The 27,535-nt window shown below is 39.9% G+C and overlaps 2 protein-coding genes across 2 annotated transcripts in view; both read right to left on the bottom strand.

Moving 5' to 3' along the window:
• faf1 (Fas (TNFRSF6) associated factor 1) overlaps positions 1-6,622 on the bottom strand; it is a 59,940-nt gene extending 53,318 nt beyond the window's left edge. Inside the window, exons 1-3 of the mRNA XM_069522067.1 lie at positions 6,311-6,622; positions 3,235-3,303; positions 878-924 (exon numbers count right to left, since the gene is read on the bottom strand). Of these exons, the coding sequence (XP_069378168.1) occupies positions 878-924; positions 3,235-3,303; positions 6,311-6,370 (176 nt within the window). The 5' untranslated portion in view covers positions 6,371-6,622. The remainder of the gene's footprint in view (positions 1-877; positions 925-3,234; positions 3,304-6,310) is intronic.
• A 7,230-nt stretch (positions 6,623-13,852) lies between these two features.
• Positions 13,853-27,429, bottom strand: rnf11b (ring finger protein 11b). The gene is made up of 3 exons (XM_020081481.2): positions 26,504-27,429; positions 16,138-16,307; positions 13,853-15,744 (listed from the first exon to the last, which is right to left on the bottom strand). The coding sequence occupies exons 1-3, from the start codon at positions 26,624-26,626 to the stop codon at positions 15,573-15,575; spliced, it is 465 nt and encodes a 154-aa protein (XP_019937040.1). The 5' UTR covers positions 26,627-27,429; the 3' UTR covers positions 13,853-15,572.
• Positions 27,430-27,535: the final 106 nt, after the last annotated feature.

Genomic DNA, 27,535 nt, shown 5'->3' with positions numbered 1-27,535 from the left:
AATGTGCTGGCTACTGGTTCCACTGCCAGCCAGCCTCCATTCACAGCAATGTTTGCCTCTTAGGAAAGACCAGCAATATTCTCATGGCCCAATGGCCCGGGCCATACTAAAGCACATGCATGCACACACACAAGTGTGTACACAAAATAAAGCGGTTTAACAGAGCAGCTCCAGTTTGAGTGGGCTAAGATCAGCTCCCTGCATTCATGAGTGTCAACTAACCGTTGGAGGGTAGTGCTGGGCACAAAGCCTCTTAAAGAAACCGTTTCTATTCAGACACTGTGCTCAACTTCATACTTGGCAGAAAGTTTCCTCGCAGTTGCAGTGTCTTTTATATTGTTCCTCTCTTAAACAGCAGCATGGAAACCACAGCAGTTGCAATAACCTCCAACTCAGTACCATTTAAGTTAGTGTTATTTGCAGGCTATGTATATGGACGTGTTTACACTTAACAACAAAATTGTATTTCATCATGGAAACCGGTGCTGGGCAATGTATTCGAATCATTTCCGACCTATTCAAGTAATGCACAAACTATAAAGAGTTAAAACAGACACTGAACCTTCAGGTTCACATCTCCTGGTTAACACTGAGATGAGGAGGTCAACTTCCAACCTTCAACTGCAAATAATATCAGGCTTTGGTCTCGTGTTTCCGGTGTTCTTTGAATGTTGCTTCACATGTTTCACACATCAGGCCACTCTAACTCCTCATATTTCTACTTGGTAGTCTCCCATACTTTCTTTACATGATCATTTGACAACATAAAGAACGTCATAAAAGTCATAAATAACCTGAATTATCAGAGGCAGCATTCCTTCAGTGTTGTAAGGTAAAATTATGATTTACTGTAAAGGTGTGACAACATGGTTTTTACCTTTGTAAGATCCCATTCTCCTGTGGTATCACTCCATTGATGGCTGCCTGTAATAAAAATTAAACAAATCAGAAATCACAGTATAATACAATTTAGTTTTAGTTGCATGGCATCAATGACCAGCACTTTGCTACTGAGACTAGACAACTCTGCTCCGTAAAGTTCAACCCATTGCACTGTTAATTAAGAAACAATGTAAAACAGTAATCAAAACCATTTAGCTTCAACGAGACGAACAAATATTATATAGCATTTCTTTATATAGGAGACATATCTCAATAAACGGTGTTTCGACAATTCTGTTAAAACATTATTAAAAAGCAGTTGTTGTTTAAGGTAAATGCCAACCATTTATCCATCATACCCTATAAACAAGACAAGTCCTACATTTGCAACAAACAAAAATAATGTTATATAACCCAATAAATAAATCATTATATTGTAATATATATAATATATAATTCATATTGTGGGACCACAATTACCTCTAAATGGTGGCTTATACCCTCTAAATGTGACTCGTAGCCAGTTGACATATAACCCGGCAAAATGCACATGTTATATTTTGTTTGATTCTGTAAGATTACAAAAAAGAAGAAAGAATCTTTTGTCTGAATAAATTAATTGATTCCTTCACTCACTGACTATTCTTCACAGTTTGAGCTTCTCTAATCTTATCACATTTTACTTTTGTATGGTGTGAACTAACAATGTAATGGCAAAACAAAAAAAATGAGGGTCTCGCATTAACACTGAAATAAAGGAGTTCATACTCTGTACCCAATTAAATATTGGATTCATATCTTCAACAAGATAATGATAACTGTTATTTTGCAAGTATTGTTCAGAAAAGTTAAAAAAACATTAAGGTAAAAATGAATAAATGACATGGCGACTACAATCATCAATTTTAGACGGGACCTCTAAATGTAGCATGCAGTCATTATCTTTAGCCGTGTGTGTGAACCTAGTGTGTGATGGTGGTTATCAGGACAAAACAGAGTCCAGTGTCCTGGACAGGAGTCTCGGGACAGTAGATTTCATGGATCGATTTGGTTGGTGTGTGTGTTTATTAAACAGTGGTTTTCATGGTTTCTATCCTATTGCTCCAACTGACTATCAATGTAGAGTATTATATGTACATTTAGAAAAGGAAGAAGATCAGACCTCTTCATGAATGACATTCTGACATAGCACAGCAGGAAAAGCCGGGTTGTAAACAATAAAATAAAGATGGCAGAATTCTATTTAGCTTCCTCAGTTTCTGGGTCTTGGTATCATACACGCTGCCTCGCAGTCACACCTCGGTGGGACCTTGAATATCACAAAGACACTTTTGGTTTTATCAGTAACAGTTGTGCTTCTCCTACTGAGAAGAATTCTAGCGTTCAAGTATAAACCCTCAGTGCAGACTGTAAACATGTTTATCATCGGTTCTTATCCAGAAAAAAATACAATAATTCACACTAAAGCAGACAAATGTATTCAGTGAGACAGATAATAATAATAATAGCTAGGATAGCACAGTTGTACTACACTGAGTACTGTAGTGTATTTAGCCATACTGTGGCATAAATATGACATACTGACTAGACAGGAGCATATTACACTGCAGAAGTGTTACCAGAAGCTCTTTGGGTGTTTTTGTTACTCATGTTTTAGATATTTTTACCTTGTGGCCACCCCACCTAGAATAAAGTATTTGTTGTTTCCCCAATCAGCAAAGAGCTAAAGTAATACATGTTATAAGTAATGAATGTGTCTATTGTTTTTAGACCCTACCATTCCACTCCCCAACAACACCCAGCATACACTCGCACACAGAGCAGCAGATTTGTTTTGTCAATGTTTACAAAAACTACAAGCTACTGCAAAGGAACTGCAAGTCATCAGATTTACAGGTGCAGTGAGTCCTGGCCCCACCATCTGTCCTGCCACTGCTTGGACTGGTGCTGCTGCTGCTGCTGCTGCTGCTGCTGCTTTGAGCTCCTGCCAGCATCTGTCTAATTATAGACTGACCCCTTACAGCATGCACTTCACTGTAACAGGCTGCTTGTTTTACAGACTCATCAGGACGTCATACAAACTTGGCAGGACTCATACTTTCACATAGTTTATCAAACTCAACATGAACTCAGCACACATAGACTTTCACAGTCACTGCAGAAGAGAGATAATCCTGTGAAGATGCTGCCTGCTTCACAAAACACACAAGGTAAAATGAAGAAATAATTTGGCCAACATAAAAACACAGTGTTTGTTATTGAATGTCCAATGCCCTCTTGAACTTGCACTCTAGCTGGACTAAGCCTGTCTGTTAAAGAGCAAGGTTCAAAGCCTACAGATAACAAACTTACCACTAAATCCCAGTTATTAAGCTCTAACAGAGTGATTGCTTCTGCAATGTTGTCGATTCCAGTGCAAGCCTGTGAGAGGAAAGAAAGGAAACTCAATTACCAAAGAGAAGTGCACTGTATGAGATTTTGATCTACATGAAAAAATACAACAAAAGAATAAAATCAACAATAACATTTCAACATGTATTACCATGCTACTAGCTAAAACAATGATAACCACAATGCCGATCAGAAGAATACATACCTCCTCCAACAGCCCCCTTATGAAACCACATTTTAATTCACTAAATTCAGATTTTTATTTGCATTTGAACCAAATTACACCCACTCATAAATATCAGTCCCCAAAACCTGACTGATTTTTTTCATCAAGATCATGAATAAGTATCTGAGAAATCAACAAAAATGTAATGGGATTTCCACAAAGTTTTGTGGTAATCTGTAAAGCACTTTTTTGCATAATCTTGCTTACAAACAAACTAAACCACAAAAAGGTGAAAATATATCCTCCTTGGCAAAGGTTGTAAAAGTGGTGGCCATCTTCAGGAGGACAGTGTTGTCTTGATCGAAACAAGGCCACCAATTTCCTCAGATTTCTGCCTTGCGTTCAATTGTAAGGAGGGAGGGAAACTTGGGTTATTTTCCAGGTTTAAGATATTATAGATAGAAGTAGGAGTCAATTAACAGTTTTCAGCTGCTGAACGTTGTATCATCTAGAAAATGACACATTGAACTCTTGCTAAACAGGTTAAACCATCTGTTCTCCATAATATAAAATGATGATGCAATCCAAAAAGTGAGACAGGATACACCAATTCAGAAAATAGCTTTGATTATAGCTCTCAGTATATTGAGCTCTTTGTATTCTTCTTGGAGGGTAAAATAGGGCAAAGGATCCAAAGCCAATGGCATCATGTCAATTTTTGCACTGATCCTTCTGTTAGTGTGACTGACACTGAATAAAAACATGTGATCCCAGGTACCAAAACCAGCATGAGAGTAAATTGAGCATATATTGGCCATTGGCAACAGTCTTGAAAAGCTGCTATCGTTCATTCATACGTAACAAAAGTTAAAATTTTGCGCAGAGCAGCTCCTGCTATCTGGACCATAGTAGGAAACTAATGTTAATAGCACCGGTTCCAACGCAGATTAAGGAATTTTGAGCTGAGAATTTTTCTACTCATGAAATCACTTGAGAGGCTGGGCAGAAAAGACTAAGGGGCAGGTTGATGATGCAACTGCTTTGTCAATATTATTAGATGGACTGTGGTTAGTTTTCCGCAGAGAACATAGAGTGGTTGAGTCACTGGTATTTTTAGACACTTGCTCCTGTTCCACTGGTTTCCCTGAGCTGTAGAGGGCAACAGGCAAACAACCAAGCCAGTCCTTGAGTATGCAGATACTGTTGTCCTAAGGGAACATGAAGGGGAAAGGACTATTGGGGATGTGATCATTATATTTAGGTGAGTCAATGTTACACTTCTAGTCAACCACAATGCAACTAAAAGAATGACACAGTGAAACTTGTGCATCATTAGAAATTACAAGCTGAAAATATAAAAAGGGGATACCTGACTTTATCTCACAAAATTAAATCATTGTGTTTTACAAGTCGACAGAATCGGCTCTCTTACTGTGTTAAATCTGTTGCAAACTCTTTTTTGTAAAACAGAGCAGTATCATAGTCATATTCATGTCAGCTTTGACCAAAATGTAATCCACAAAACCAGGAGCATTATGAAGATTTTATGTCATTCTTTAATTTTGTATCTTTAAAGTGATGATGACTTTAACTGCCTACAAAACATTAAAATTGCACCTTTTTCTTTCAAAACCAAAACACTCCTTCTATATATACAATATATCTATTGTATATATTTTTGTTAGCTGGGTATATTGATCTGTATTGATTGATCTACCTTTTTATCTATATGTCTTACTTATTTGTTTCTTATTTGTGTCTCCTAGTACTTACTGTATGATTTCAGATGTTTTAAAGGTCGAAATTATAAAGGCTTTAGTATCTCCTTTAGAAATGTAGCCCAAAAGGTTTCCAATGAGTTGTAACTAGACAAAAATGAGGTCTGAATCAAAGTCTGAGCCCTGTGAACTGACCGGGCATAGAGTTATTAAGTGGAAGATTTAGGTGAAAGGGATCTATTGGCAGAAATTGCTGATTAAATAATCCTAGTGATGTTTTTCCTAGTGTGTGATCATCTAAAATGTACAAATTGTAGTTTTCTTGACCCTAGAATGGGCCTTTATATTTACATCAGGAGCAGGTCCTTTCTACAGAGGCTGCCATGTTTTTTAAAGAAGTCCAAACTGGACAAACTAATCCCCCTTTGATTTTTTAAACAAATGAAGGCCGCCACAGGTTGTCCTTCATGTTCGGAGGGGGGGTGAGGGGTATTCAGCTGCAACATGCAACTTCACCACTAAATTCTACACAATGAACCATAAAGATTATTTCATATCCAAGTTCTGCCAATAGATCCCTTTCACCTAAATCTCACACACTGAACCTTAAGAGTGCTAATTCAACAACACATGTATTGTGGCCTATCGTGATGGGAGCAGTGTGCAGGACTTTACTGTCAGAGGAGGCTGAACATTGTTGGTGTCACTATCAAAACACACTTTGGTTCATGCACGCTGGGCTAAAAACTTGTTATCGTGGAGCGACATCGTTTGTGACGGGGACTGAAATCCCTGACAACAACAGTGTAAACAAGTTGAGGTAACATGAGCGCAGAGGCTTTACATCCCACATATCTGAGGAGCGAGCACTCGTGAGAACCAGCTGCAAACACACATTATTCCTCTGTTTACACCAACAGCTGAGGACCAGCGATGCCCGCTGAGCGAGCTTTCAGCTAATAACGGCTCTGAGAGTCATCTAGCAAGCTGTCAGTGAGTTAGCTCGGTGAGCTAGCTCGGCTCAGCTCTGCTGTTTACGGCGGCGGTCAGCTCGTGTGGACGGTTGTTGACACCGACTCGGGGTTTGTCCACAGCGGCGAACGCATTCACTAACCGCTGAATACAACATGCGGGACACACAAAGGAGACACACCTGAAAGTCGGCCAGAATCATCTCTCTGTCCATGTTGCTATCGCCGCTCTCGGAGGCCATGGCAATGACTGGCTAAAAGCAATTCTTCTCCCACTGGCTCTCGTCGCTCTCTCGCCTCACAGAGGGACACTGAATACGGATAAAAGTCTTTGGCTCAGACGTGGCGACGGCTGAGAAGTTGGCGAAGCAGAATTGTTGAACTTTGTCGGGATTTAACAGCTTCAGGCGGACAAGAACGCGTGAAGTAACGCAGCGCTGCTCAGTTATCTCGTATCATTATTGTCAGATAGTCCATCGCTTTACGGCTGTCGTAAAGCGGCCGCAGATGCTGAAAAACTGGAGGCGCCGAGGACGTGAGGCTCAGTGGACTGTCGCCGCAGTCAGGACAGGGATGTGGGCAACTTCCGGCAGTGGTGTGGCAACTCTGGTCTGGACAAGAAAGTTGTGAGACTAAAGTGGCCCAATGTCCCTCAACAACATGCGGCGCTCTAGGGAACGGTTCAGTGTGTAAGATTCAGGTGAAAGGGATTTTTGGCAGAAATTTAATATAAAATCATCCAAGTGATGTTTTCTCTCGTGTGTTATCATTTAAATTGTTTTTTTTAATAATAGAATGGGCCCTTTATATTTAAAAAAAATTTATATTAACATGGAGGGGGGGTCCTCTCTGTGGAGGCTGCCATGTTTTTTTACTGGCGTCCAAACTGGACAAACTAAAACCTTTTGAGTTTTTATGTCAACTGAAGGTTTCCATAGGTTCTCTTTCATGTTGGGAAGAGGAGGGTGAGGTGAGGGGTGTTCAGCCACATGAAACTTCACCTCTAGATGTCACTCAATTCTACACACTGAACCTTTAAAGTGTAATCTGGATGTGGTAAATGGTGAATATTCCCCAAATAGCATAGCAACTAATTTTGGCCACTTTTGGTTAACATGCAGTATTGGTGTGGCTTACTTGTGGCCTCAGTCTACTCCACGAAGAATGTGTTCAGTGTGGTCCAGATCTATGCCATCACAATTTTGTTATAAGGGCTGTATCTTTAAAAACATAGACATCTCTTTATAATGCCACCATCATGAAAAATGTCTTCCAACCATAACAATCTCCTGAGAAAAGTCATTTCACTCAATACTTAAAAACGTAACTCACATATGTAGTTTGAAGATTCAATTTGCTGTGAATATTTGACACAGAAATAGAGACCATTGGTTTACAGAATAATAACTATAGTTCAGCCAGACAACTCACGTTCAACTGTTTATTGCAGCATTAGAACATAGTTTGTGTTTGGCATCTAGGCTCTGACTCAATCACTCCCCCAATATAATTACACAGATATGATGGGAATGACGAGCAAATACTTGTAACTCCCCCGGAGGCTACAGCTGCTTGCTGGGATGGTGGAGAGGCTGAAGCAACTGGTAGCGATACTGCAGCAGCAGTGCAAGCAAAGGGGTTGATGGGATATTTATCTCTGCTTAAATAGGCTGCCTTATAAGGTGGGTGTGTATAATAGATGATTGTGGAGAATGAGGTATGTCACATGATGTGTGTCACATGATTGGAGCAGCGCAGCTCAAGTTGGCTGCCTTAACTAGCTCGCAGGGTTTGCTCCATTAAATCAGTGGCAGACATAACAACATTACAAAGAGGGGCCAGTTATATGTCCAACAACTATGCACAATTCCCATTTACATTTAAGTAATTTCTTGTTTCAGATTAGCACTTCACAGCCACAGTCACCCATTCATGCATACATTCACACAATGCTTCAAAATGCAGCACTTTATTCAGTCACTCGCTATTAATACACAAGTCGTGCATAGTTGTCATGGACATTTTGGTTGTTTTTTGCTCTTGAAGATGACACTTGAGGATGCAGACGGGAGGAGGAGACCCTCTGGTTAGTGTACGACCCTCTCTGCCTCCTGCCTACAGAGATAAGATAAGATAAGATGGGCACAGGATGATTGCATGAGGATGTTACCTGTATTTGTGCATAATGGAGATATTTACATAAACATTCATATTTGTATTAGACTGTTATAAGTATATTGGCAGTGTGTAGTATATGCAGTGTAACAGGATTGCACATTAGTTATTGAATTGCACAGTGAAATAAGTTCAACCTGTGTACTTGCCCATTATTAGACATTAACTATTGCAGCTTGTATTTTCTTATTTACATATGATACATAACAACTTCTTAATCACAGAGCCCTGTTGTCCCCATACAAAGATTTTGTGTTCTGTTCGATCAACCTGACAGAAAATGCATTTATTATTATGTAGAATAACAATAGACCACATGCAGGCATTCCATTCTCCACTGTACATACCCTGGAGTATTCTTCACCTACTCTTATTTGTATTTTCCTGTCAAGTAAGAAGTCCAAAAATCCAATTATATGCTGTACCGTCAATACCCAAAGATTTAAATTTAATAAGTAGCCCTTCTGTCCAGAGCATGTCACATGCCTTTTCCACATCAAAGAAGACAGCTATGACTACTTCCTTGTTGTTCTGTGCTTTTCTGATATCTGACTCTAAGTATAATACTGAGTCAATTGTATTACAGCCCCTACAGAAACCCACTTTGATAAAGAGGCAGAAGTGCTTTACTCTCTAGGAAATATGACAACCTTTCTGTGACCATTCACGCCATGATTTTGCATAAATGGGAACTATTATTGTATGTTTCCACAGTGCAGGGAGTCATCCAGTATCCCAAACCCTGTTAAACAGTCTTGTGCTCAGTGTATTCTCATATGTTCCAACATTTTGGTTTGAATTATGACACTAACTAGTTCTGGATTTAACAAATTGAAATCCATTTGGCTCTCATCTTGCAGTTTCTTACTTCTGTGAATGCTGATCTTTCGGAAAGCATCCCAATCAGCATGTCCCAACTTTCATGTAGGAATTTTCTTTCCCTTTTCATGACTAACATCAATTCCTACTTTAGTCACTATATGGTAGTGATCCCTGCCTACTGTATTGTTCTTCACATACTCAGTATGCTTACACCTGCTATTGAACTGAATACAAATGTTAGGCCAAGTGCTTGCTTTTATATCGTGTTCCTTCCCAACTATTAATACAAACCAAACCGTGACTTGCAATGATCCCCAAATATCCTGTATATGTTAATCTACTTTTCCACAGGGATTGACCTCACTCACTTTTGCATTTGTTATATTTCCTTTCACTTCTTCTGTTGGTATGTTTACCAGCATCCCTGTTACAACTCTGATGAATTGCCATCTATTTTATACATCTCGATTGCTCTCCCTTGTTGTCCACCATCCTCATAATCAGCATAGATCTGTTTCTCAGTATCTTGGCACTCCTTACCTCCCCGATCTCTTTCCTGATGGACTTAGTTTGCTTTACTGGATTCCAATTGACAAATGAAGCTCCAACGTGTACACGTTTAGCAATTACTTTGTATCCCCCTGTGCTCTGTTCTACTCCAGCTGCTCCCTAGTTGAACGCACTATCATCTGATTTATTAATATCTGTCTTCTTATATTTATTTGTCTTCATCTGTTTAATGGCTAACTTATCCGTGCATTACCACCACCTTCTGGAGAGGAGTGTGAGTCAGAATGTATATTTACCTAAATTCTGTCCTTTGTTTTTTAAGAAACCTGAATATAGCCCAATATCCTGCATCACCCGAGTCCCTCTGTAGTATTTCTCTTAGACTTAATGGTTCAGTGTGTAGAATTTAGTGACATCTAGTGGTGAAGTTTCATGTTGCAGCTGAATGCTCCTCATCTCACCCTCCCCTTCCCAACATGAGAGAGAACCTGTGGTGAACTTCATTAATGTATATACTCAGCATTGTTTTAGTCAAGTTTAATTCTTTATTTGTATATTGTCCTTTATATATATTTTTTATTCTCTTGTCTACCTCATTCTGACCCATAACAAGTGATTTTTTCCGGTGTGTGGATCAATAAAGTTGTATATATTTTATCTAATCTAATCTCTCTCTCTCTCTCTGTGTGTGTGTGTGTGTGTGTGTGTGTGTGTGTGTGTGTGTGTGTGTGTGTGTGTGTGTGTGTGTCAGAGTGGGAGAGAGAGAGAGAGAGAGAGAGAGAGAGAGAGAGAGAGAGAGAGAGAGAGAGAGAGAGACCTTTATAACTGGACTACACGGCTGCGAACATTAAGAATAAATGTAAGAATGAATGAATGATCAAATTCATCATTTATTTGAAAGCTTCAACAGTTTTTAATTGTTCATGTAACGAATCTCAACGAAAGAATCGCTTTACCGCTGGTTGACATCGTATTTGATGAATTACATTAATGTGAGTTAATATGTTAATATGTCTAATAAATAAAAAATGAATGTTTCACGTTCTGATTAGTGAGTATATCTGAAGCTTAAACACGGCGCGTTACATGTCTTATTCGTATAAATATCAATAATAAGCCAATAATACATTTTATTCTGAAGAAGAGAGAGAAGAAACTTTAAAAAGGCAATTCGAGGATCACACAGCAGCAGAGCACAGATCCAGAAATAAAACAAATGTTACAGATGAGAAAAGAGTAAAAACAAGATCAAATAAGACATTAAAAATATTAAAATAAGATTAGAACTATAGGAGAAAGCTCAACTGTAAAATGTGTCTTTAAGAGAGATTTAAAAGAAGAGGGTGCCTATTATTTAAATACTCACGTGTATTATTTAAATATAAATATTATTATTTTAATATAAATATATTATATGTTACTCTTATGTTTCACATCAGGTAATGATATTATCACGTACTATTCCTTTCTTAGTTTTTGCTATTTTAACAAGAGAGACATTTTTAGAATAGTAATGATATTATTTTAGTGTGTTGTCTTTACACTCAGTCCTGGGGCGTATCTCTAGGTATCAGGAGCTTTATTGTCAATGCACTGCGCGATAATATTCATGTGAAATGATGGCCCACTGCACATTAACAAAGCGAGTGAAGTCTGTAACATACTTTGTGGTCATTTTAAAGGCCGCGGTTTCGTTTTCTCCACGTTTGTCGCGCTTGGATGAATAAACATGTTTAAACATTTCATTACTCACGGCTGAGCAACGAAACGCATTATCGGTCATTTTCTAATACACAGCCAATAAACACCATCACACCTTGCCCATGGTGACACCGACGCAGCCGATAATGCCTAAACGTCTCTTTACGCACCAAAAATCCCTTAAAGCTCCTCAACAGCAGACAGACAGCCTCTTTTTCTGAACGCTAAAAATATCAAGAAAAAGAAAGAGCAGGAGTTAAGTCAGTGATCCACACATGGGATTTACTCTTCTGTATCCTGGACCGGGTAGGATCGGTTTGGATTAGTTGGGGAGTGAGAGGAGGTGTAGCACAATGACCTAAACACACAAAATATACAACAAAAGACTTTACATTCCATGATTTAGATGAAGGTTACATCGCTTTTATTTTTAAATTTTGCCTCATTAACAAAAGGAAATCTTACTTTTTCTTTTACTTCAATGCATCCCTGTGCCATAATAAAATATGTACTACTGCACTCTTTTCTAAAGTTGTTTCATATTGTGTGTCTACAATTGCATTTATTTATTGGCATTATTGTCACTTATCTTTACATGAGAATAAATTAGTGACATAACTCATATTTTGTTTCTCTTTTACAGACTAAACGATGAAGACACACACTTCACTGTTTTACAATTCTTATGGTTCTATTACTCTGCTCTTGCCTTTTATTTGGACTTTAACATTTTATTGGATTTTATTCTAAATTACCAACACTTAATTGATAATATACACCCTGTGTTAATCTGGTACATTTATATCTTCTAGTGCAATGAAGTACAACACCTACAAGACAATAGTCAGTTTTTGTTGAACATTTCTGGGAAGTTTAAATTCAGATGTTTATTTTTGGAGTCAGTGTTGTACTGGAATGCATTATATTGAAATGTGTTTCTAATTTTCATTCTCTTTAATGCCTGTAAATGAGAATCACTTCCTCTCAATATGAAGCAGATCAGGTCAACAGCACTTCATACTGCAACCTTAATAACAAACATAGTTGAATTAAAGGGGTAGTTCACCGAAATATTAAAATCTACTCGTTATCTACTCACAACTATGACGATGGAGGGGTGGGTGCAGTGTTTGAGTCCACATAACACTTTTTGAGTTTCAAAGGTAAACAGTGTTGCAGCCAAATCCATACAAATGAAGAAATTGTAACTGTTTCCTCACTGTAGATACTATATATTTATATCACTTGAGTACATTTGTAGTATTGTTTGATATGTTAATCTAACTTCTGCATTTCAATGTCTGTTGTTTGTTGTGGATTCTGCTCTCATCTCTCCTCTTTCTGCACCATCCTTAAAAACAATGGTGTTCTTGACGGCCAGCAGGGGGACTTCCTCCATGTTGTTCATTTTGCTCATTCATGCCCCTAGAGGCCAAGAAAAAAACTTCAATGTGTGAGGACCTTGTCTCTTCCATTACAGGATCATATTTATTGTGCAATGCCCCTAGAGGCCAGGTAACATACTGCATGTTTTCACCCTGCACACCTGTATTGACTGCAAATGCTTCAAACCCATTGAAAAAAAGGCCTTTTACATTTTTGGGTGCCTGGACCTGGATTCTTCATAAGTTTTTGACTTCACCATTATTAAAATGGAAGTCATTAAACTCCCTCCCCAGATCAAATTTTTAAAAGCATTTGTTATCAGATTAGTTCAAAAACTAAATGAACATAAATATATTAAAAACAAATTGATACCATATTTTGGATAAAAATGTCAACAACTGACAAACTGAGTTATTGATTGAGAAATTAATCTTTAAATATCAACTATTGATAGTAAAACTGTGGTACAAGTTTGATTAAAAAAACGATGAAATAATTAAATCTAAATTCTTTGACAGGGAAATTGATCACACCCACTATTAGTTATGGTCGGTTGTAATGTCTATTTATTATTTGCCTGTAGTACATAGCATCTGCATATTTATGCTTATAAAAGCATCCATAAACAAACATACAACACACACACCCAATTCAAATAATGAATGAGCCTTAGTGTTCAATCCTGTAATTAAAACACAACAGACAAACAAAACCCCACCCTGAAAGAGTGCTCACTCACCCTCCCTGTGTGAGAGTGTGGATCTTTTCAGTAAATAAGTCTCTGGTTCAAAGACACAGCCAGAGCACTGTGTAGTGATCACGCAACATGAAAGTAAAAATTATCAGCACATTACAGGAAATCTATGCATATGTGAACATTCAGCTTCAGAGGTCGGGTCTTCACAAGGACAAGGATGTGTTTTTAATGTAACTATGGAAGATAAACACTTACACAGAGACAGGATTTAACGTTGTTTATCCCTAGAATCCCATCATACACTCAGCCTTGATAAGATCCAGGTCATCCACCAGCGTGACCACAGGACTGCTGCAGGTGAAAGAAGTGGGCGGCAGCTAACCTCCTGAGGAAGAGAGCGAGGTGATAGGAGACAGAAACCCAATCCAAACACCACGATACACTGACAGTTTATTAGTTTTGTGACAATGAAGGACAATTTTCTTGACACATCTTTTGTTTTTTTTCACAACATTACACGTACAATGACTTCCAGCAGGACTGCAGCATCTGCAGCCGAGCTGTCTGTATCATATCACCCCCACCCCTTGTTTTCTTGAAGTCAACAGAACTCTGCTCCATGTTTTAGCAGCTGATAGGCCATGAGACTCCACCTCACTGATGGAGAACAAAGTACAACATAAAAAGTTAAGTAGATTAAAGTACTGTGCAAAAACTAAGGTGCTGACTTACCACCTCATACAAAGGCCACAAAGCCTTGTACAGACATACACCCACATACAAACATCACTAAAAGGCATGTTTTCAAACTCTCGTTGGATTTCTATCATGCCTGCGAAGCAGGGGGCACTCAAATGATTAAACATGACCTGCATAATTCAAAAGTCTCACTGACGCACCTGCAGGCGACAGCAGGGAGAAGGAAAACAGAACAGAACAGTTTCTTTGTGCTTTCTTCAACTGGGTGACTCGAGGCAACAGACGTAAAATGTGGCGAGGATATTGTTTAGATTGAAGCGTCGAATTTATGTGAAGAAAATGATGACATAACAGCATGAAGACTTATATATATATATAAATGTGTATGTGTGTGTTTGTGTGTGTAGACATATGGGATGAGCGTAACCTTGTTTATGTTTTAAATTTTGTTCTTTACTTGTTCTTAAAATTACATGAGTTGGACAGCAAAGGGGGAATCGCTCTTAGAATAAATTCTGTAGATTGGTTAATGTCACCAGTAATAAATTACACTCCTGGTTCACTGAGACGAATCAATGCTAATGGAAATGTAGGTGAAACAAATCACATACTTCACTTTGACATAATTACTGAATGCATATGGTCAACTCCTGTCACAAGTTCTGATTAAGAAGTGCAAATATCTCTGATTTGTTTTAACGGTTCGTTCACTGATCTACTCGTACTTTAACCAATAATCTGAAATCTCACTGTGACACAGAGTCACAGGAAGTGAAAAGCTGGATGGCAACAGTTCTCTGTCACATTAATGGCTAAAGCATGTGACTGTATTTCCCTCTGCCATGTCTGTGTTGTTAAGAAACAATGGTTCAACTGAGCCCTTATGCTGACTGACTAAACAAACACAGAACAGGATTTTTGGACACTGGACCACCAACCCATCTTAATTTCTCATGAGAGATCTGTACAGACAGACAGCTGGAGGCTTCCGCAGAGTCCATCAGATGTTCGTACTCCGATAGAAGTCTTTACATCACGCAACTACAGCTCTGTAGCATTTCTTCCTTTTTGCAATTGTCCACTTGTCATTTCTCGTCTTTTATTCTTTCCCCGATCCAGCCCCTTCCTGCTCGTCCTGAACATCATCACTTGGTTCATTCCTCCAATCCTTTCTCAAATGCAGTCCTGTCCAGCAGGCCAAGTGAGGAACTTGTGTTTGTGCACGTATGCACACACACACAGATACATAAACACACACAAGAGCACACACACACACACATGCGTGCTTATGTGTGCACACACTCAAACATTAGAGATCACCATAAATCTTTTACAGTGACCGCTTTGATACTGCCACCTTACTTATCCAGGATACAGTGTGTGCATACTGTATGTGTGTGTGTCCAGTTTGGTCCACAGGCGTCTGTGGGCATGTGTGCGTGTTTGTGCGCGTGTCAGTTGGTCTCATAGGAGGAAAGCAGCGCGGCGTCCACAGGCTCCATGCAGGAGGGGCAGGTGAAGGACCTCATCAGCCAGTCGTCTATACAGTCCATGTGGTAGATGTGCATGCAGGGCAGGAACCGGATGGGGTCTCCGTACACGAAGTCCATCATACAGATGACGCACCTGCAGAGGAAACAGAAACAATGACAATGACTATTTCCCATTAAATTAGCACTCTACTATGAGTGGACTGGAAATGAACAACGTAAAACAAAGAGAACAATCAAATACTGTTAATGTGAAAATGTGCAGAACATTTGGTCCGGACATTTTATGGAGTTTGACTTTTACATATGAAGAACGCAGCAGGAGATTCTCTTATTCAGATGTGTTCACAACAACAGGGAAACAAACAAAGCAACATCCTGTGATATCACTGTGCTGTTGTCCCATCGTCAAAGTGATAACTCAAAAAAGAGCAAACATGATTTGAAGTAGTATTTCTCTTGACCGTGCCACCCTGTTGCTCTGAACAAAGTTTACTTCCTCTGCTTCTTCTGATGGGTTTCTACTCACTCTCTGATCTTCTTCTCTGAGCCGCCCCGCCCCAGGTCATACACGCCCTTCGGGAGGTGCTGTATGAGCCCGATGCGCTGAGCGATGCGGACCTGCTCCTCCTCTGTCAGCTGAGTGGCCAGTCTGGCTTGACTGGGTGTTGGGTGATATATGGGTACATGGATCTGCTCCTACAGAAAACAAGACAGGGCCACATTAAAAAAAGATGAAGAAAGTCTGATGAATCTATGCCAAGGAACTGATAAAGTGAAAGTATTGTGAGAGGGGAGGGTTGGCAGAGAAACACAGAAAGAAATCACAAGTTATGATCAAGTACAATGACTTCACTTGTCTTCCTATGTCTGTGTTTCCAGACCAGCTGCTGCTCTCACACTGCAGCTCCACTTCATAATAACAAGTCTTAGAGTAGGTTAAAGGTCTGGTCTGTGGCAGAAAATATGTTTCAAGGAATTAGAAGAATTATATTCTGCTCATTCATAAGACCTGTTTGTCAAATCTCTCTCTATCATGTGTCATATCAAGCAAAACAGAGTTGTTCTATTCATCACATTCATTGGAAGTCAGGTAAGGTTTTGCAGAAGAGCCACAAGGTTGTAAAACTTTATTTAGATTATGGCCAAAAACAGGCCATGTGGACTGGTTTTCATTATACCACTGAGAGACAGAATATGATATCAGCACCTGTCTATACAGCACTGAGAGGTGTCTGAATGCAGCAGCATTAGGGAGGATTCACACAACACCAATGCACCAACACCATATGCCTATGTTGTGGGATTACGACATCAGGCAGTAGGTGGGAGTGTTTCACCACACAGAAGATTTTGGCAGGTTTCAAGAAGTTAAATTTAAAACTTTTAAAGACCTTTTTAAGACCATACAGGTAATGAATGAAATTCAAGACCAATGTAAAGCACAGGTTAGTGTGACGTACACTTCCACCTCATTGAAAAAAATGGAAATGGTCTAGCACAAAATATATTGAAACGCCACGTCAGCTCACAAACTACAGGCTCAGACAGTAGGTATCCAGTCTTTCCCACAGCCAGCCACCTGTCTGTTGGTTTGCTTGGCTCTCTGTCTCTCTACCTGTCCGTCTCTCTCTATCTGTCTCTCTCTCTGTCCATCTGTCTGTCTCTCTCTTTCTGTCTGTCTGTCAAAACGTTGGTCATCAGGGAGGACACGTCCAGTGTCTTTCAGGAAGTTGAAATTCTACTGCACAAAAGTAGAAGACGAAGTTTGAAATATAAATGAAAGTCACATCAAAATCAAATTGAGTAACAGGGTTTCAGTATCAGACGGTAATGCATAAAACTAAGATTCTGAAAAACAACTGCACAAAAGCACATAAAACATATCATTCTAATTATAAAGTTGAAACATTTGCACAGAAAATACTTAAAGAATAAATGAATTATTCGAATCGTTTTTGAATAAAAATAGCATTTTTTTCATTTCAGCTGCTCAAATGTGAGGATTTATATGATTTAACAGTTCAATGTATATTTTCTGAGAAAATAATTTTTAGTTGAAGCATACAAAAACCCTTTCATTTTATAATCTGAAAATTATAAAATGAAATGACATTTCCTGGATAATAGTATACCCTCCATGGTCTTTGAAAATATAAAGCTTTTCAAGAAATGAAAGTTTAATCTCTTCTACAGAAGTGCAATCCATCTTGTGTACAACCTTGGTCTCCTAGTGTCTTCCTCCTCTGTAAAAAAACATCTCTATTCACTCAACTCACTCACTTTGTGGTCTATGTCTGGGGCTCTTCCTTTTCTTCCTCCCTCCCCCTTTCTTTCTCTTTGTCATCTGCACACTTCAGTCCTCTGACTCTCTCCTCTCGTCCTCCTCTAATGTGCCAGACCTTTATGTCAGGCAACTTACGTATCCCATAGCCAGGTCATGGATCAGGCTAAGTCCACTCTAATGCTGTTAAGCGAGCGCTCTCATTAACCACCTGTATACCTACACTGCAGCCACGACCTTTTGACACAAAGCACCACACTCCTGAATGAAGCTGCAGATCAGACCGATGTTTGGAGGGAGGAAACCGAAATAAAGAGCCATCAGAGAATGCGTTTACTCACTGCCTGCACAAAGGTCTACTACAACAGTGTCTTCTTTTAAAAGCAGAATAAAGACATGTCTTTTTCACAAGCTTTTTAATTAGCACGTGATTAAAGAGTACCCCTCCAATTTATGAATCAACAGTTTTGTCAGGAAAAATGCAGTACAACAATCACCATGTTAGCTGGCGATCAGCCTCACAGCATTTTAAGCCATGAGTCAGCGTGACTTTAGCAGCTGATGCAGTCTGCTGCTCCCCTGACAGCTATTCCCATTACCCATGTCAAAAAGAGATGGCAGCCACGCAGCGGGAATAAAAGCTACAGACAGGGCCTGAGAGGGGGCAGCTGCTGTACAATGTGTGTGTGTGTTAGAGTGGTCAACTGCACAGTGGTCAGCAGTGTCATTGTCTCTCCTTTCTTTCACAGTTAGTGTGCCAGCTGGCCCGTGTCAACTGTTCCATCTTGTGACCTCAGACCGACCAGGAGCCCGACAGTGATGAGAGTGAGACAGAGAGAGAGGGCAGGAGGGGGTGAGACGAAGGGTGCAGGGCGGTAGAGCTGAGCCAAATTACAGAGCTTGGTTTCCTTTGCCAAGCATGCTGTAGGCTGCTCCTGGTCCAGGCAAACAGCAGCAGGACCTGTCAGCCTGCCAGGCCAGGACTGCTAATAGTGAGGAGGGGAGGGAGGCAGGATTGAGAGCAAAAAGAAAGACAAATAATGTGGCGAGGCGTTTACCCTTTGTCTTCCATCATCCATCATTTAATGAAGGAAATTAAGAAGAAAGAGGAGTGGGGAAATAAAAGATGGTGTTACTCTCTGCCCACAAGTTCAATAATGGCCTAGATTCCCCCCACAGCCAGAGGCCTGATATTTATCTGTGACATGTGAGAGAGGGGCCAATGGGTTAGAGCCACACAAGCTTCTGTTTACTTGCAACATTATGAGTTCAATTATCTATGCATGGTGTTGGACATTCACACACAAAACTCCTATAGTAACATATACAGTACACCACTATACCTGCACTAAATGATCACTCCAGACAGAGTTACACGTTTCTTTATTCACTGAAGAACAGCTGGAAAATGACTGCAGAGGACGGGCTCTGAATACTCACACAAACATCCTAATTTATGTGTCTTTAATATTGTTTCACTGTTAAATGACTGCACAGCCAACATGGTAAAGCAAGCACATCTGACTGTCAGCAACAGGTTTCACAACAGCAGAAAAATATTGTATATGGATTGCATTGTATTGACTTTTTCTCCCTTGTTTTGAGACGGGGTCAACTTGGTGTATGTAAATGTAACCTGTTGCAAGCATCCTGGGATTATAACTTCTTTGCTTTGACCCTGGATGCAAGATTTATAAAATGAACCCTGAGCTGGTGGACTGGTATGGTATGTGTCATGTTGGCACAGACATACCACAGCAGCCTTAAGCATTTAAGAGCTTGTGTGTGTGTGTGTGTGTGTGTGTGTGTGTGTGTGTGTGTGTGTGTGTGTGTGTGTGTGTGTGTGTGTGTGTGTGTGTGTGTGTGAGAGAAAATTGGCTGCAGACATGCAGCATGATGACTGGGCATTTCTCAGCTCCTCACAGTCTCACAGGGAGCTTGGTGAAAGGAAGTGAAGGAATTTTACCTAAGTTATCATCACATATATTAGCCTAAATATATGTGCTTCCAGGAATTGAGTAAAACTAAAAAAGTAAACTGAAGTAGATGCAGGGTTTTGTCTGAGGGGAGGCCCACAGTCTGAGACTTTGAAAACTCCTGCTACAACAAATGCTATAAGAACAGCATAGTGAAAAGACATGCATTTTGTTTATGCCTTTACACACCTCAACCATACCCAGTGCAGGAAATGTCTACTTGCCAAAAGTAGTTGTATCCTGTGTGCAACCTAAGCAGCGTCAATATGCACTTAAAGGGAAGCAACACCAGAAACATGACGCGTTTGCAGGCTCTGAAATCTTAGCTCTCTGTCTGGGGACTGCAGAGTAACTATATCTCTGTAGACACCTGTACACAATACCAAGAAAACAATAGGAGGAGGAGATGCACATTAACAGGATGTGTTTGTTGATGTGAGAACAGGATAGGCTGACAGCACGATGATAACGGTATGTGTACTGTATAGACTTCACTTTAGCAGGAAGTTGTAGCATTGTTAAAGAGACTCAAACAAAGACTTCCCAGTAGCCACATAAAAACATTGGAGGATCAACATAATACCCCTTCTGAGTGGAAAATAGAAGAGGTGAAAATATTGGGGGATAAACTAGAGTTAAAAAGTTAAGTAAAAACTAAAGTAATTCAATTTAAATTTCACAAATTGCTTTAAGCTAATATGCTAATTTATTTAATTCAAGCCTCTGATATAAGAACGCAGCAGGAGATTCTCTGGTCTAGAGTTTTCACTTTGGGGCTTGCAGGAGAAACTCAGAAAAGTGTCCACAACAAATGACTCTGACATTTGCGATGTCACATACAGCCCCTCCAGATCATTTCTTTTTCTACCACATGGGACCAGAATGACAGCTGTCGGAAAAGGACAAGTTGACTGTGAGAACCAGTCGTGATGAGCACAAAGACATTTACATCCAGGCCTCTGTGGTCAGTCAAACCCCACAGACTGTGTCGCTAACAATGGCTTGTTTTTCAGTGAGAGAGAAGAGAATTTCCTTGTATCTTTAACACATTATGAAGATGTCTTATTGGCATTCTATTTCTCTTTATGGATGCTGTTACTGTAACAGCAGCCGTGCAAAAAAAGAAAACATTGTTCAGTGTCACCTCTTTTCTCACTTTCTGCCTCCTGTGCTCTTTCAAATTTCCACTCCAGGTTTGACAGCTAATTAGAAACCAACACCAAGCAAACGGCAGACTGAGCCTTCGACTGTTCGAATCTCTACTCTCTGCTCTTCAGCTCTTCCTGTACCATAAACTGTAATATAAAGATGGAAGACATGACAGGTTTTGAAGGATATTGGGCTTTAGCTTTGACAAGAGCAGCAGATGCTACTTTGGCATGTTCACACAGGAGTAATAAAAAAAAGGGCAAGCCATGAATGTAGCTGACAGCAGAATTGAGACCGGAATATGATCAGAAAACTTAGCAGGGAGACTGGGGCATTAAAAGTCATACCAGGGTGCAAAATATGCACAAGAGGGCTCTCATGCTCACTCACGCTCACACAGTCAAACACACACATATACGCTCCCCCCAATGCCCGGTCCCACAGCGATGAGTCAGCACTCGTCTCACCAGCTGCTTTCCAAATCACCACATGACGTGCTGTTTGCAACACATGACAACGTGCACGTCTGCACACATATACAGGCTCAGTCACATCAGCCTTCCTCTGCCTTGTGGCTGACACAAAACAAACAAGCACTTGCTCACTTAGAAATCATTTTGACGACACATTACGTGGACATGGTCCACTAGCCACATTGGTCGGCTCAGTGGTCTGATCTCATCCACTTCATATTCAGCATCAATCCATCCACTCCTCCATTCATCCTGTTTCTATGTCGGCCATTTCTATATCTATGATATTTTGTTATTAAGATTATTTAACATCTGATAAATTATCTCATGGTTCTTGCCATCACACACAGAACAGAATCGAGATTATTCCACTTCATGTAAAATTAAATGGAATTTTAGACAGACTACACAAAATAAACAAGTTAATTCTGTAACACACAATGAGAGGTTTGTAATCAAGTATAAGACAACTTTACAATGTTAAGTAGCTGCTAAAGGTCATGTTAGAGATGCATTTTAAAGTGTTTCATTACAAGATATAATGTATGAATGAGTAGCACAGAGTATACAGTATGGTGGTCACAATAAAAACAGCAATTAAGGCAGTTACAAATTTGACTATATGTTGACTAATGTGGATTATGTATTACGAACTATATCAAAATATTGTCTTCACTATTCACAAGTTTGTGTGAATAGTTTCCATATACTCCCTCTGTCTGTCCATCATAGGACTTGGCCTTGAGCTCTGTAGATGCCAGTCTATACACTGCCTCGTTTCAGCCAGGATATTATTCATCACTACCTTGGGCCAGGCAGTGGATACACCCATCTGCAGATGCTGGAATTCAGCCTCCTGGAATTCACAGCTGACTCTGAATTCTGAGGCAACACGATCTGATCAGAAACAACCTGACAAACTCGGTACATTTATAAGCCTCATGATGAAGTGAGTGACACACTTCGGGTTGGATACAACTTTGACCTGTATGATGATTTTTTAAATAACATCAAAATTAATTTAAATATAAATAAATGTAGACTAAATTACTGATGCAGGACAGTAGTTTTTCTCTGTACTTTCACAATTTAATGTTTGGGTTAAAATGTCAGTGTTGCTGGTGTAACATTGTGTTCAGGAATACATAGATTACATAATGATGTTTTTTTATAGACATAAAATAAACCCATTTGGTTCACTATCACCAATCAGTGGTACCAACCACTTTATCAAATAATAAAACAAAAAAAAATGTTTTTATTAGTAAATACTTTGATACTACATACTAAGTCAGAGGCTACAATTATAAACTGAGGAGTCTGCGCCAATCAGCAGCAGAGCAAAGTCACATCCAGAGTCAGAGAGTCTTCTCGGGGAGGAGGATTTGGTGTCAAGTGAAGAGTAAAAAGCTTAATTGGCAGGATTTCACATGTAACCTTAATGCCAAAATGTAACCGGATAACATGAACATCTTTAATGTATTTAGTTTTCATGTCTTCTGGAGCTTGTTTTGAACTCTGGGATGCTCAACCTCCTGTCTGAACAACAAATGTACCTTTGGGCACTAATAAGGAAACCTCGAACCTTAACCTTTAATGAGAAGTGAAGAACTTTGTGTGATGATGATGTATTTTACAAGAAACGACATTGTGTGACACCAGTTATTACTCAGTGGGCAAACTTCAACACTGTGGCATCTGTAGTTTAAGGTTGAGATGAAATTAAAACTGGCATGTTCACAAGGAATCTACACTGTACGTAGAATTGCATGCACGCCTCCAGTCACAACTTGTTGGGACAGACGTAAAGCATCATTCACTGCTCCCCAATGTACTCTCTCATACAATTTGTCAGTGGTGTGATTAGTTGCAAGTTTTTTCCAAAGGGCCTGGGGCACATGCTGCAGATTTACCTGTTACATGAGTTATAGTTCCTGAAATTCCTTGCAACTCATTTGAATCAACTCCCTGGAGGTTACAGGAAATAACTCATTATGTTTTTTCTTTCTTTCCTTAGAATCACGATAGAAATCTGTTAATACCACACGTTTAGATCTGAATCATGAGCCATATATGAAATTCAGTGCTTGAAATACAATTCTATTTGAGTAAATTATGTCATCTTAATATTGTATTATTATAACATAATAGTATTTTTCTGATTTCTCTTCAAATACAATGAATGGCTGGGAGATTTGAGTTGAATAATTCCTATTCATTCCCATTTGCTACCAGACAATTTGATAAAATTATATATCCACCCTGTCCTGTCTGTGTTTATTGGCTGTGAAAACAAAACCAGGGTTAGTTATAAATTGCCATCTTGCTTCTGTATTCATTTTCTGAAACTTAAGGCAGAACTGGAGCTTATTATTGTCTTTGTTTTGGATTTCACTGGTGTGATTTCCAGCACCATGTTTTTCACCATGACCCTCATGGTGTGAAGGACAGAACTGCAGTTGCAGTACATATCCTGGCATTTGCACCCAGGGCCACACCCAATAGCTTTAATGAACACAGCAATCTCAATTTCTTCTTGCATATAGTGGAGCTTTTAGTCCCACTTCTAACACAAACAGCTCCTCCAAAGCTTCATTAAGCCTGAACTGTGAGCACACAAAAATGTGAGCTGTGTTCTCAGACTGGGTTCAGCTGGTGAAGGTGCTGATTACTGTTGTCACCGGGGAAAAAAGCGCTGGCAGGTCTAAAAGAGCTCTTTATAAGAAGGTTTTAACTAGTTAGTTAACCAGCTTGTGCTGCACTGCCAGTATAAACAAACGGCTCATGTACACAACTGAAAGCTTGGTCACGGCTGAAAAGACTACACAGTGTTTGTGTTGTTTATTACACCATCTCTCCACTGTGAGACCAGAGCTGGCGGCTTTGACCTAATTACTGTTGTAGTGCTGTACAGCAGACATGACACACTCGTATCAACCCGGACATGGATGCATGTCAAGGACTTCTTGCTATGTTCAGTCTCAGATGTTATCTTTTACTGAATAATGATGCAGTTATTCTGTGAAAAACACCCCACTGATAATAAATAAAAATTATGGTTATGACCTTGACCCTTTCTTGTCTAAGTAATGTTTCCAGGAAGTTTTTATGAACTGACCTAGCACCAGTCTATGCCCCTCATTTGTTAGCTTTTTAAAAAAAAATCAGTTTCTCTAAAAGTAAAAAAACAGGTTGTTGTTTTAACTGGTAAGCCATGGCAAACGTTTAACCATAAAAAACTAACTAGCACATGGAAATTATACGAAAAGTAAATATGAACTGTTTAAGGACATTGCAATGATTTATCAGCATTACTTTTCTCAAACGTATAAAAAACTGAATGTAAGACTGAGAACAGACTGTGAGTGTGTGCGGTGATGATGACATGAAACATAACTACTGTACTTTCCAAAGATCAATAATATCTTCAATCTTATCAGTGTCTACACAATAAAACTCTGTTATACAACTTCAGTAGATTTAGGATTGTTAGTACTACTATTCATTTTTGGCAGTTGCCTTTTCAAGGAACAGTGCTGATAATAAAATCACAAAGACTAGAATGGCACTCAGTCAAGTGGATATCTCACCGTATGACTGTCCCCTTAGCAATCAAGCTGCAACAAACACTCATAGATATCGCTTCCCTAAATGTGCCTGATATATTCCATTAAGGTCCATGAATTATTCTTTGGGAAATCAGTGCAAATGTTGAAAACACCATATCTAGCAATGCTTAAGGTTGCACAAAAAAAACTGCTGGATGCAAAGGACAGCCATACTGAAATTTAAAGGGGTCTTCCCAGATTCATTCCACATCCTTGCACCAAGTATCATGGTAATCCACTGAGTAGTTTTTGTGTAATCTTGCTCACAAAATAAACAAATGGACAGGGGTGGAAACATAACTTCCATGGTAGAGGTGATGAAGAAAGACAATGACTTCACCAATGATGGCGATTGAATGTAAGATCTACAAAGGGGAAACCAATCATCTGTGTTTAAGACATTTTAATAAACTGTGTCCATTAAAATCAAGTATTGTTGCAGAATTACCAATGTCAAATGATGACAAGAAGCACATTTCCATGTTGTGCTTCTATCTTTGCTGTTAAGAGTTTACAAGGCAGGTTTGCTCTTGGTCACAGTATAATATACAGAAGTATGTAGTTCCTCTGTAATGAGAGCTTTTATGCTTCACTGACCTGAGATCACCTTCAGTTTGCCATTCATTTAAAAGCACCTATCTTAAATCTACAGATAAGGCTTGGCTTAACCTAGTAAAAAGCCAACTCTTTGCCAAGGCCTAACATAACACATAGCAGCCGTCTCTTGCCATAGAAGAACACACAGGTGAAGCGATAACTCCACACATCATATTTTACAGTTGTACAACATGACCTGGTCTGTTTGTGGATGATCTAATTCAGGAAATAAGGACACCAGACAAACACAGCAGCTGCTGCTGTACCTCGAGGAGATCAGTGAAGGGAAGCAGCAATAAAAGTTGCTTCTACAAACACTCCCCTCTTTAATGGAGAACCAGGGGTCTGTCTCAAGTCCATTCAAATTACAGATCATGCTGTTAAAGTGAGCCACAGGCCATAACAGAGAGTCCCTGTGTCTTAGTTCAGCTCCAGTGAACAGGAGCCAAAATAACATGGCTCAGTGCAGAATTGGAACTAAAGCAAGCGGTGATGCTGTCATCTTAAGAAAAAGTAAAAATGATAATAATAATAACTTCAGGGAAATGGCAGGCACAGTCAGGACCTTGGGATAAAACAAAAGAGGATTAGTGTCAAAGCCATGACGGGACAGGGTCAGCGGGCAGGGTGATGCTGGATCTGTGAACAGCTGATCGCGCCACACATACTGCTGAGACAAACACATTCCTGGATAATGCACCTGACAAAATAAAAGACTGACACACTGGGTCACACATGACTTCAGGTTTTTTAATGGATTGTTTCAGATCATGGGACAAACACATTAGCGAGATGGATTGAAAGTTACCTGATATGGGGGCGGTGGCTCCTGGTCGGGGTCAGCACCGTCTGCGTAGCTGGCCCGGTCCGACTGAGACTCATGAAGCAAAGAAATATCATCCGAGGTCGGAGATTTCAGACAGTTTCCCATCTCCTTCCTCTTCGGTCAAACTCTTCCCTCCTTCTCTCTCTTTCTGTCCCTGTCGCTTACACGAACAGATGGTTTCAGGAGGCTAATGTCAGCGGAGGAGAAGCCGTCGAGGAGGAGGTGTTGTTTTTTTTTTTCTCCCATACACGGCTGACGAAGCTCCGCTCCCCAGACGACGGGAGGGCTGCTCGGGCTCAACAACAACAAAACATCCCTCAGCTATCGAGCTAGCCACACAAAGAGCTAGCCCGCTAACGCAAGCTAGCACTGGCAGGGGAGCATTGGGCTCTCAGTTAGCTTAAAAAGAAAAATACAAAAAACAACGAGTGAAGCAACCTCGGGGAAGTTCACACCCGCGGAGGCAGCGGAGCGCAGAGAATGTCCGTGTGTCTGTTTGGACAAAGCTGAGCGGCGGAGGTCTCCGAAGCTGTCAGACACTTTCCAGCTCGCAGCTGCTGCCCGACAACGACAAAAGGTGGTGACGTAGCCACATGAAGCGCCGCCCCTGTCAGACGACTGCACCAATCGGCTCTCATTACGTCAGAGAACCTCTCGGCCGCAGCCAATCGGATTCGCGATCACATTGCCCTTCGCTGAAAACATAAACACAGAGTTCAAATCGATGAATCCGAGGCTTTATTTGCAAGTTCGACTCGTTATTTGTCATTTTGAAACACGCAGCACGATCAGCGACTCTTTCTCTTGCTGGTGAATTTATCACGATGTGCTCACTTCTCTATGTTTCCTCTTTCTGGCTGCCGTCGCCTTGCATGTCATCATGATGAGCTGACTTCCTTTCCTATGACTAGGATCACAGAGGTTCTGCAGGTTCATGCAGGCACTGCCCCGCTTGATCTGTACATTTGAGATATAAATCTTGCACACTGTTTTTCTTTGTGGTGCACACATGAC

This window comes from Paralichthys olivaceus, chromosome 3 (genome assembly GCF_024713975.1).
Source record: "Paralichthys olivaceus isolate ysfri-2021 chromosome 3, ASM2471397v2, whole genome shotgun sequence".
Lineage (NCBI taxonomy): Eukaryota > Metazoa > Chordata > Actinopteri > Pleuronectiformes > Paralichthyidae > Paralichthys > Paralichthys olivaceus.
Note: the sequence above shows the minus strand (reverse complement) of the source record. Positions and strands in the feature narration are given on the sequence as shown.

Excerpts from the sequence above, each read along its gene's own strand:
- rnf11b (XM_020081481.2), bottom strand. The coding sequence starts at position 26,626 with ATGGGAAACTGTCTGAAATCTCCGACCTCGGATGATATTTCTTTGCTT. Across the intron at positions 16,308-26,503 it reads AGCCACCGCCCCCATATCAG|GAGCAGATCCATGTACCCAT; the intron begins GTAACTTTCAAT and ends TGTTTTCTGTAG. Across the intron at positions 15,745-16,137 it reads TCAGAGAAGAAGATCAGAGA|GTGCGTCATCTGTATGATGG; the intron begins GTGAGTAGAAAC and ends TTTCCTCTGCAG.